Source organism: Leuresthes tenuis, unplaced genomic scaffold (genome assembly GCF_036924035.1).
Source record: "Leuresthes tenuis unplaced genomic scaffold, fLeuTen1.0.hap1 SCAF_4, whole genome shotgun sequence".
NCBI lineage: Eukaryota > Metazoa > Chordata > Actinopteri > Atheriniformes > Atherinopsidae > Leuresthes > Leuresthes tenuis.
In genome coordinates this window covers 11,380,567-11,393,041 of record NW_027325358.1, presented here as the reverse complement: position 1 = coordinate 11,393,041, position 12,475 = coordinate 11,380,567, and the positions used below count along the sequence as shown (strand labels likewise).

General features: G+C 38.5%; 1 protein-coding gene across 1 annotated transcript in view; it reads left to right on the top strand.

Moving 5' to 3' along the window:
* Positions 1 to 9,945, top strand: part of LOC140305624 (cytoplasmic phosphatidylinositol transfer protein 1-like) — a 64,034-nt gene extending 54,089 nt beyond the window's left edge. Inside the window, exons 5-8 of the mRNA XM_072384571.1 lie at positions 1,099 to 1,194; positions 1,799 to 1,954; positions 3,224 to 3,287; positions 5,313 to 9,945. Coding sequence (XP_072240672.1) covers positions 1,099 to 1,194; positions 1,799 to 1,954; positions 3,224 to 3,287; positions 5,313 to 5,668 — 672 coding nt within the window. The 3' untranslated portion in view covers positions 5,669 to 9,945. The remainder of the gene's footprint in view (positions 1 to 1,098; positions 1,195 to 1,798; positions 1,955 to 3,223; positions 3,288 to 5,312) is intronic.
* Positions 9,946 to 12,475: the final 2,530 nt, after the last annotated feature.

Below are 12,475 nucleotides of genomic sequence, written 5' to 3'. Positions count from 1 at the left end.
GGTAAATGTTAATGTGAAAGAAGGCATTGGAATATTGGCTTCATTCACCCACTGCCAAATTGCTTACTGTTATTTGTCTTCATCCGTCATTGTTCCAACCTCGAGCCCAACCCTCATCAAATGATTGAATCTGCAGAGTGATTCATTTTTATTGGTAATGAACAGGCTGCTTAAGAGATTTGTTGTTATGGTCATCTTCTGTAAAACTTTGAATCATTCGCGTCAGATTCAGCCACATATTGTTTAAAAATACCCCGATGAACAGACCACCAAGTATTCTTATGATTTATGAATGTGCCCGTTGATTTCTATTTTTCAGTGTGAGACGCTCACTGCAGATGTTTCCTCTTTCTCTCATCTGTTTCTTCTCTTCTTGTGTCACTTTTCTCTGTCAGTCCTCTCCTTTCCTCCCTTCACATCTGTCCCAGGATGTGTAAACTTTGAATAATTTAAATTGCACATTTTTCAGTAGATCATAAGTCATAAGTTTCCCCTTAATTTTCAGGCCTGCCTTTGATACTCATACAAAACAAGGGAGCTTATTGTTCCTCGTTATACCCGATATTGAAATCAATACTATCGCATTTTATTAATCCAATACATCAAGCGTATGGTCTTTTATGAATTGATAAATGGATAAAAGGATAAATCCATCGGAGTAAAGCTATAGCGTATATTCAGGGTATGAAATGGTTGTACTCACGCTATGAAAAGTTCAGCAGCATAAACGATAAAGATTAACAATTAAAAATAGAAGCAAAGAGGGAGGTGGAGGGGTTCAGTCCCTTTTTTTGTAAAATCAGCTGACTGAACTTATGACCCAGTAATTGCCGTCAGCAGCTATTTCATTCAGTGCAAAGTGAAGATGTGGGTAAAGAGCAACCCCTAATGGCAGGGAAAACAATGTGCCTCTGTCAAATGACTGTTTAGGAACAAAAAGCAGCAAGATACACCGTCCAGCATCTGTTAGAATCTGTCCCAGCGTTTGAGTCAAACAGTGAGCCCTTTTCTGAGTTGTGCTTTTATGTTGGAAGGTTACTCTAAGTGATAAACAGACGTTATATTGAGCACTGGAAAACTAATCTGTGCTGTTTTCAGATCTTTGACACTGAGCTAAAGGACCAGGAGAGGGAGGTGTGTTTCATTGACATTGCCTACGATGAAATCCCAGAGCGCTACTATAAAGATTCAGAGGTGAGCTTGTGTAGGTGTGTGTGTGTGCTTATGTACATACTCGTGGCCACTTGGAGTCAACACCACTAGAGGGGTTGTAAGCATTCTGTTAAATCAGGATTGTGTCTTAAAACATTGGGATTGCGATGAAACGGTATGATTTCAGTTTCTGTCTCGTTTTTGTCTGTTTGATGGTTTATCAAGTGTCTTCATAAGGAAAATACTAATACATTTGATATTTTTATCTTTAGATTCCCATCACCAAACACACCATAATACAAATGATATCCACTGAAAACCTAATTTCCACATGTCTCCCAGCTGCATGTGCTACTTTAAATGCTTATCCCGTCTCTATGTGCAGTCACATGGAGTTTCCAAGCCTCATAGCTCAGAGAAAATTGCTAATCTTTTCCTTAGCTGCTTAATACCAGATTGCTTTAACTCTAATTAGCCTGGGTTGGCATTTTCAGAAGAAATTGAGCTGTTAACGGGAATTGTTTTAATTTCATGTATCAGTGTTTACTCCTTAGTTCCACTGGGCTTCACAAAAAAAAAAAGTCTAAATGTTTTAGATAAATATTATAGTATCAAACACACACGTCCTCTTCTCCTACCTATGCAGGACTTGCGATATTTCAAGTCGGAGAAGACATCCCGGGGGGTGCTGCAGGAAGGCTGGAGGGACACGCAGAACCCCATCATGTGCTCCTATAAGCTGGTCACAGTCAAGTTTGAGGTGTGGGGTCTGCAGACTCGAGTGGAGCAGTTTGTGCACAAGGTGAGAGTGTTTGGCTTCTTTTTTTAAATTTTTTTACTGTAATTGAACTTTCTAAAACATTTGAAAGCATTGTTGGAGGTATAAATCTATTTTATTTGTGTTTTCTACTTTTATATAAATTATTTGGACACATGTAAAGGACCAGGCTGGTTATTGGTATTTTTACGCCGCAATTTCCTCACAACTACTATACTGAAATAATAATTTATTTTGTTGGATATATATATCTTGGATTTCTCTACCCTCTTTGTGTTAAAATGATTGCAATCTTTGTTTTATTTTAGGGTAAACAGAAGCTTTTCATTCAAATATGTGTTGTTTTGTCTGTGCTGCTCTTCAAGAATACCGAGCATCTAGCTTTTATTGTAAAGACACTTTTTGTACCTTATTATAACCATGAAAAGGATGAAGAACTAATTCATATTCTGCCCTAAAAAATGCACGATGTCCACTTGAGTGGACGGAAATAAAAAATGTTTTTTTTATCATAATAAATGTTTTGGCTTTTTTTTGTCAGAGTTGCACATATGCCACTAAAATGGACATTTTCTGTTTCTGTTCCTCAGATGCACAATGTCCATTCCATGTGACATCTCAGTAACTCCTTAAATAATTGGTGTAAAAAAAATTTTTTTTTAAATAAATTAAAAAAAAAAAAAATGTATTTTAATGCCTAAAGATAAATAAAAACACTCGGGTAAAAATCCTGACTGAGGCTTTCATAATTCGTGCATGAAAGGGACACAACATGTTTCTGCTTCATAGTATTTGGTTCTTCTCATAGTTGGCCACTGAATATTTGATTAAAGTGTCGAATGGATGGTTTTACTCATCTTTTCAGCGTTGACTTAAATCAAGACGCTTATGTCAGATTATTGTTGAATTCCAGTTTGAGTTTGAAGTCCTGAAAATGATCACACATGTAAAGTCTAGATTTAGCCTGTACTCACATAGCTAGCATTTATTTTCTGACTGCTTTCAGTTGTCCCAATGAGAAGAGTCTGCATGTAACTGCCTTGAGAAAAAGCATCTTCATTCGTAGTGCTCTGTGTTTTTTTTTGTGCTGCTGCTGTTCACCAAGTATCACCATGGTTGCTAATTTTCAGGAAATGAATTCTATGGGCATAAATGTTCTCCCTGGTAACTGAGACCATGGCAGAGTGGCAGGATTAATGCTCCAAGTATAGACATGATAATGTTCACTAGTGAATAGGTAGAAAATGCGTTTCTGTCCATATATGATATGACCAAATTTGCCTCGTGTTTTAGGTTGTTCGGGATGTGCTGCTGCTGGGACACAGACAGGCATTTGCCTGGGTGGATGAGTGGATAGGTAGGTCTACAAGCATATTTTCAAAGTCACCAAGTTATTTACTTACCAAAATAAATGTTGCATACAACAGCTGGATAGTTAATACAGTAGGTAGTAAGTTTTTTCATATGCTTTACGGACCTCCAATAATGTTGCCACAACCTATTATTCTTTGCACTGTTTGCATTTTTAGCTGTTTGTATTGTATTGGCTACTTGTGTCATTACTATTTGTGCATGAACAATCATTCCACCTGCATTTAGCCTGGTTCTTCTACAGCAGCGTGGACCTTCCCCTCACCACTAACCCACTAATGACAAACACTGTAAACACTTTCCAGGCATGCTCAGAATTTGCTTCAGCTATAAATTGCTCAGTGGAAATGAATTGTCCACATTCCCTCACGTTCCATGACAGAGAGATTGATGCATATGGAATCATGTGAAGTCAAAATTAGACACAGTATTTGCAAAATTGGTGAAAAGCATTTTCACTGTTCACTGTATTTGAAACCTAATTCCAGAAAGACAAAATGATCATCTGTGCTCGTCAGGCCTGTGTGTTTGGTTATAGACCTTCTAGACCAGTTGGCTGCAGTTACGTGAAGGGGTTATTGAAAATTTACATCACTGAAGAATGTTGCACTCATCGAAACATGAATGCTGCCTCTGTTTCTCTGGATGCACATTAGGAAGCCCTGTGTGCACCCTGAAGTGTCTGCAACACATTTACTCCCTCTCAGCTGTTCAGCTTTTTCCACAGCTGTAGGGCATATAGATAAATAGGCCCATTATCTTTGCCATGAAACATATGCCATTCCTCTCCTCTCCATAACCACTAACCTTAAGACTCCCTGCTCCCTGAAACCTGGAAGTTTCTTGATTAGCTCCTTACACCTTTTCCCATATGGAATGATTTTTGCCTGTGAGATAAGTGAAACTTTCAGCATTTCTTTCATGTGCACTCAATGATCCAACCTCTTTATCCTTTTCTTTAATCTTGAAGCATCCTTGACCTCATCCACCTTTTCCTTCTAATGTGGCTTGGATTTGCCTTGCTATTTCCTGCACACTCTTTGGGTCCTGGGAAGCTTAAGCTTTAACCCCTGAATCTTTAACCTCAACAAAGCTTAACTTTGAACCCTCCCCTTCCTGTCTCTCAATTGGAGTGCCGCTATAGAGGAGTTACCAGCATTTCAACCCTCGTCCCCCCCTCCCCTCTTTCAGATATGACTTTGGATGACGTGCGGGATTACGAGAGACAAATGCATGAGAAAACCAACATTAAAGTTTGCCATGAGCAGCAAGAGCATTCTGCAACAAACCCATCTTCACTGGATGACATAGAGATCCATGACAGAGCAAGTGTATGTCTTTTTCATTGTTTTGCTCCATTGCCCCTCCTCTGTGCCATGTTTTACGGTTGATGACTTGCCTCTGAGGCTGTTACAGCTTCATATAACTGTCCTCATACATCCTCTCATTCTGTTTCACACTGTATTCATGAATCATTGAATAGTGGAAGTGATGATGGGAGAATTCTGAGTTGTTTTTACTTGAAAAGGCTTAGTCTGTTCAACAATGGAAACATCATGGCCATGTGAATGAGAGAATGTGAGCTCAAAAAAGAAAAAAAAATGTAGGTACTGAATTGGTGGTTATTTCAGCCCTGCACTGAGCAGGTTGTGCATTGAGAGTGTAAAGAATATGCCTTTAGCTGAAGTAATGACAGCAATATTTATATGCAGTCTAATTTTTCTGAAAGTATCTGCAAATGATCTATTATTCATATATATGTTGTACTGTATATTTTATATATCTGTTTACATATTTATATTCTAACTCTTGATTAAATAGATTATCAATTAGTCTATGATGTATGGATATTTTTCCTCCTCAAATAGATTAAATTTTCATTGTAGAAAAGTAAAATAACAAAAATTTGAGGTGGGAACCGCAGGTTGAGTTGACATGAATTGTTCCGAAAAGACTCTTACCCACCCTCCCACTGCTTCTTCTCACTGGTTTTACTCTCTTTTCAATCCAGACATGACAATGGATGAAGTGAGAGAGTTTGAGCGCACCATCCAGGAGGCCACCAACCAGAAGATTGGGATATTTCCCCCATCGATCTCCATAAGCGAGACACCCCTGTCCTCCTGTGCACTCACCGGTCCTGCCAGCGCCCCCTCAACTCCCATGTGCACTGATGCACCCGAGTCCCTTTCTGTCCCCAAGGACAGACCCCGCAAAAAGTCTGCTCCAGAAACCCTGACCCTTCCTGACCCTGTTTCAAGTGGAGCTTCTGATGGCTCTTCCTCGAACCCATTACCTTTATCAAACCACCTTCAATCATCCAAACCGCCTTCCAACTCTGACCTTGCTGAAATTGATGAGCAGTAGGACAGTGGAATGTCTTCCCCCACCCTTTGTTTGACCTTATACCCCCTTTACCTGTTGTCTTATGAGCTCAATGAGACTAATCTAGGCTCCAAACACCAGTGCCCTAACATTCAAGTTCTTTAGCCATCCAATTATTTACCATAATCCTGACCACAAAACAATCACTTTCGAAGTCCTCATCAGTTTATTAATATCACCCAGGCAGCTGCAAGCTCAGCCACGTTGCTATCCATGAGTCTAGCCAGGCACAGGTCACATCTTTTTTATCGGCCGTGCATGAGGTTTATTAAAAGCTACGATAATTTTCATTGAGTGTCAGTTCTTTATGTGAATAAATGATTCTCATTGTTTCCACAGTTATGTTTTCTTCAGTCAGACGAGCTAGCTATGAACTAATGAATTTTGATGTAGTTGCCTTGACACCTCAGAGCCAAAATATTGTCCATTTCTAGTCTGCAAAGTGGCTCTTTGTATTCACTTGGAAATTAGCTCAATGAGGCAAACTGGATAGCACAGTAGAAGTAACATGTTAGAAATGACACGCAGATATTCACCTAACCATTTCTTCAGCCAACCAAACCGGCCTGTGGATCAGATTTTACTCACCTTTGCATTCCAAACTCCAGTTCTATAAGAGATGCAAGATTAGTACAATCACTGCGAGAATACACCTCAGGTCTCCCTGACACTTTACCTGGCTCACACTCCAAAGGCAGGGATGTTACTGTATCTTTCTCCCCCTGCTAATTGCCAAACACATTAATTTTATACCTCCACAGACAAAATAAAACCATAACTCTTGTATGTACTCTATAAGAGTACTTAACCTTGGGAATGTTTACACATCATTTACACCTTTCCAGTTATAGCTGTCATTGTATCTGCGTTTGCAGATCTAACAGGACAGTTGGATGATACTAAAATTTAAGTTTCTTACTGCATGTATCTTACCGAAGCTGACTGGGAAGGTCGGTACAACAAAAGTACTTTATAATAGTCAATTGTTGCCTGAAACGTGTGCTGGACATCTCATGTGATATAAATGTGATCCACATTGAGCAAATCAGCATATCACTTTTACGTCATGTGTAGGAACAGGGCCATTTTGGGGGGTGTGGTTTAGTTACCGACTGATCTTTGTACACAGTGGAGCTAATGAAAAGTCAGTGTGAGATTTGAAGAGAAGGGCACATGTGTCAAGCTGACTTGAGTATGTGCTTCACTGTGGGGAAAGCATTTCCAGAAGTACTTACACTTGTGCTTTGCCAGCACTGGTTGGTAATACAAAGCCAGTGTTTCCATGAGAGCTGAAAAACAGCTTTGTAACATGAACATCATTTGCCGAGAGCCATTATTAACTTTTGGCTTCTTACTAGTTGCTATCAAAAACCTTAAAGGGGACAAAACAAATTCAGAAGATAGAAGCTAATTATTTGCTGGAAACCCCCCACACACACACACACAAGAAAGAAAGGGTTTTTATATGCTGCATGGAATGTTACAACATATATACGTGTTATATGAAGTATACTGTAAGTATACTGTAAACGGATGGATTGATACAGTATATTTAATAATGTAACTGTATGGAGAGGAAAAAAGAATGCTTCCACTGGAAGTCTGAACTAATTTTGTATAATAGAAAATAACGATATTGAGTGGAACGTCAGCATGTCCGGAGAATATACTGTAGGCCTATAAACTCTTTGAACTTAGTGCCTCTGCATGCTACAATTATATCATCACTTACTTACCTATGTAAACCAAAATCTCTCAACAGTTCAGCTACAGAAATTTACTTCTTTTTTTTCTCCCCTCATTTTTTTTAAAATCACAAGTATGGACGTTGAACTAGTTAAAAATGTCTTAAACCCCACATAGAGTAGATAAGTTATAATATAATCGGATCACATCAATAGCTAGGTACCTCTGCATTCCCACTGTGGCATTACAAGAGCCTTTGATGGTGCATAGTCTTGGTTGCCTAAACTGGCTTCACCTTTAGATTAAAGGCATGCCTGATTACTTGATGGCGCTTGCAGGTTGGTTCACTGCTCTTGCTGCTGGAGCTACCCAGTTTTACATATAAATACAACAGTTGGACTAAATTCATGGACATGTTTTCTTGCCTATCAAAGCAGAGTTTGATTTCTTCTCCTGGTGATACGTCACAGAGGAACTGTAAAATCTTTTTATCCCTGAACATTCGATCAATTCTAAGACTCCTCAGTTTGGACCAAAGTTATTTCTTGCTTTTTGAAGCTGTCATGTTCATTCCAGAGTTTTTATGATTGATCACACCTAGTTCATTCTTGAAGGAGCATGGAAACAGAAACAAGCCCTGGTTATTGCAGTGCAACACTGTTTTATTTCTTCCCAATGATGGAAAAAGAAGCCTTGGCGTCAGATCCTGTTGTTTATACCATCTAGTTTAGCCTCATGTGCTATTGGCTTATTCTGCTCAAGCTTGAACTGCTTCTTCACATGCTTTGGCATTACAGCTTCAGCTGCCCATCTCTTGTGTTCAAACTAAAAAAAATATGTCTAGTCCATATCTTATCCAGAAAGTAGTCTTTGATAAACATGGAACTCCTCGCTGCCTTCCCTTAAGCCATTACACTTCAAATGAGCTCCCATTTATGCGAGTTGCAAAAAGAGTTTGAGGAAAAAAGGGCCTTTTTTGTTACAAAAACACAGATAATCTAGTTAAAAGTCTTGAGCAAACTCATTCTGCAGGCCTCGCCAGCCTTACATACATCGTTGCAGTTGTGACAAAGAAGCTCATGCAGCATCTAGAATCTCTTTGTAAGACCTGTGGAGATACAGAGGGATGTAGCACAAACATATCAAACTACATCAGACTTTCTAGTAACAGGGCTAATTATTATTTTGCTCCCCTTCGTCATACAGTAACTGACTTTACAGCGCAAATGCATTTTGCACTTTCCGGTCTTTGACACCTTAGATGACAATGACGGAATGTGTTACATTACTGTGTTGCTGGCTTTGTTGGACCAAAGTCCTATAATACAGCAAAGTAACTTTGAAGAGAGAATCTCACAGTGAAGGTCTTTAGTGGTCTTGCCATATAATGCTGTTGATAATTTGTACAGTTTCTCACTTGCATTTGTTAAAAAAAAAACTAAACTGTAGCTATTTCTCTGTAAATGTAGCTTTTGTCTTTGCCTTTTAAGGGTAAACATAGTAGATGCCAGTTTTTGGCCCTGTATTGATCTATTATGTATAGATTATACATGCTTACCAGTCTGGTATTGACCACAACTCTTGTCAGGAACACAGCGATCCAGGGACATGTTTGATCTACCACGGGCTATTAAGATAATGCGAAATATATGTTGTACATTAATCTATGCTCTGTTTAAAAGAGTAACACAATAGCTATTGTATATACTGCTGTTAATGATTAATATTGTAGATTTCTTACATTGAACATGTTCCAAGTTTAATAACTGGTGTGACATGAATGTGATCAAAGATTTAGAATAGACATAGAAGGGTAATTCTTTTGTTTGTGTGATAAGGACAGCATTTTCATGAACGAAAGGTCCAGTTTAATCTGCAAGCAGGCTTAATATGTCGGTGTCTATGAAGTTGCTTATTGAGCATACTGAATTCAGTTAAGTTTATTCTCATAAAAGTATCAAGACTCCTTATTGTAGTGGTGCACTTTTGGCTCTCCAGTTGCTTCTGATGGCCCTGCAGGGCAAAATTATTTTTGAAGTTGTAAAACGAATTGACACTTTGCATTTTAGTGTTGTGGCTGATTTGATGTTCACTTGCCATGTTAATTCAGAGGCGATTGGCTTTTTCTGTTTTCTCTTAATTAAATAGTAAACCTGCTGTACTTTGATTTTGTGATTGCTGTATTGTTTGAAGGAAACTCTTTAAGAAATCTTTCTTTGTATAAAAGGACCAAGTATTCCACTTCTCTCCTCCCCCTGAGGCAGTGTGCTGCCTCCTGATATCTGGGATCTGTCTCACAAACCACAGTCAGAGATGTCGGGGATACATCACCGAGTAAAACCACAGCTCACTGTGCTGTGGGGGAAGGTGTGGATCAGGTAAATCCTGTTTTGGGAAACAGACCTCAGAGGTGCCACTCATGTTTAGCTGCTGGAAGCTGCTCTTTGTTCTTCCACCTTAACTATTGTTCTTGTTATATTTTTACTGACCTTTGGGGTTGATTTGGTTCTTTGTTGTAATTATTGTTTACTTTTTTTCTGAAATGGATAAATAAACTTTATTAGCTATTGTGAGTGTTTCTCCTCATTTGGTTTGCCATGCATGTTTCACAAAACCCCACAGAAAACATATTGTGCAACTGAACAATGTTGCTGCAGGGACCCTTTGATGACCTTTGCTCTCTTTACTGCCAGCTGAAAATCGCCTTCACTTTCTCCTTTCTTTTCAACTTTCTCCTTCAGCCCATGTATCTTTTTGAGCTTCTTCTGTTTCCTCTACTTGATGTTGCTCTTATTTTGTAATTGCTACATCTTTCACTACTGCAATCTTCTGGAGTTTGTCAACCACAACAATGCCCAGTTTATCAGTCTGGATCTGGAAGTCCCACACGATCTTGGCTCTGTTATTCTCCACCACCTTTAGAGGCATCCATCTCCCACTTTGGGACTCTATACAGATGTTCCTGTACACTATTCCTGCCACTTACCTTGTATGCTATACCTGCTTGCATCTTAGACCCCTTTTTATGTGCTGAAGTCAGAATACTCCCATAAAATACAAGTATGTACATCAAAAATGCCTTTCTCAGGAGAAGAGCTCCCATTCTGTTGCTGTCATTGTGATACAACCATGATGTTCTTAAAATGCAAATAAAACACCCCCTTGTTTGCCAGACATTTTGTTAAAAAAAAAATCTTGGTCAAAACAGTTTAAAAGTAACCAGGCACACAGTTCCTCTTATGAAAAGGGACTGCCAATATATTAGTGAGACATGTCTGAGTTCCTCTGAGTTGTAGTAGATTAATTGAACTATTGAAGAGATTTCTGAAAGCCATAGATTTGCAGCAGTTCAAGAAACATTTACAGTATATTAATTATTGACCACCTTACTACCAAGAAATTGAAGAATGTGCACATTGATGCATCTGTTGAAGAAAACAGGAAGAGCTCAAGGTTGTTCTTCCCACATTTCCTCAGTCCACAGCAGCCAGCTGCACCCTCTGTGTACAGCAGGAGGCGCTATAGAGTACATAAAGGCAGTCATTTTCTAACCTTTTTCTAACTGCTGATATTTAGAATATCTTTTAGGGTGTTTCAGGTTTAGGGTGATGATCACAATCACAGTCTCACTGGTGTCATTTGTGAAATAAGTGAAAAGTTTCCACTGGGCAGTAGCACAGAGGAGGGAAGAGACGGGACACACACCTGATGTACTGATTACTTGTCACACCACAAGACAAATCTGTTAACTTGAAAGAGTGAGGAGGATTTAAAGCTCAAAGGCAAATAAGAGCAAGGCTAACCTGTAACAAATCTATCATTAATTGATAATGATGTATAGATGATGAAATTTTATGCACTTTGGGTTGCACACACGTTTAAGAAATCTTCATGAATAAAGTTGAGTTCATTCAGTTACAGGGTCTCATCAGGAAATGGCACTTTCTTTAAAAAAACTGACAAGAGAACATGATTTGGAAAGGAACTCCTGTGGGTCATTGAACTATTGTTGGACAGTAATTGTTGGCAACAAAAGAAACAAAACTTTCTCTCACTTTTAGATGTAAATCAGTTCAAGGGTCAGGTCATCATTTCTGATAGCCTACCTCAGAGAAAACAAAACTCATTTTTCGGAATGGGGTCTTGAAGTTTGTCACTGATCATGTCACCCATCCCATCAACCTTTCAATGAGCAGCTATATGCAGCAGCACTCAGCTATAACCATCTGAAGCTACATGATGTGGCGTTCTGTCTATTTTGAAGTGCACAAAATGAAAGTGTGATTTTAAAACTGGTAAAAATTACAGGTCTTATGACTTAAATTACCAATGATGCTGCCGAAGACTGAATACCCCACCATGACTAAAAACCAGAATAAAGTGGTTCTTCTGCACCTGTTATCTTAGCACACAACTTTTCTAAAAATAATTTATAATCAAGCAAAACAACACATCATCATAACCTTATTCTCTATTTTCTTTGAGCTTTTATAGTATAGAATACGCTTAAAGATTTGTGACATTACATCTTGGGCATCATTGTTGCTCTGCATTGCACTGTAACTCAAAAGAGATCGCCTCAGTCCGACTCAGTATAATACAATATTCTCCACACTTGATGATATAGTGTTTTGAATGAGCAGAATCTTAGAGATGGGGCAGATTTCCTCCATTTGTTTTGATTAAACAGTATTTGAAATGCCCTGGTTGTTCTTTTTTAGGATTATCTCGAAATACGTTGATACAAAAAACAAATTCAGCAGAAAGTAAATGGGAATCCATATGCTGCCTATATTGTTAGTACTTGAGTAAAAGTCACCATTTGTGAAGTTTGTTTACAAAGATGATGCTTTATTAGTGTGGATCCACCAAAATCTCAACATTACTGAGTTAATAAAAGTGTATTACTGATAGAAAGCACAACAGGTAGCCCAGACGTATTTTCAGTTTTGGTAAAGAACAAAGTAATCAAAAAGCTTAATTAACTTAATTTAACTATCCCTTCTCTGCAGCACACATTTAGAATAGATTCAACTAGCTGTTGAAAAATTTATCGTAGAAAAATAGTAATTATTTTTGTAAGAGAGGGGCTGAAAGGCTTCA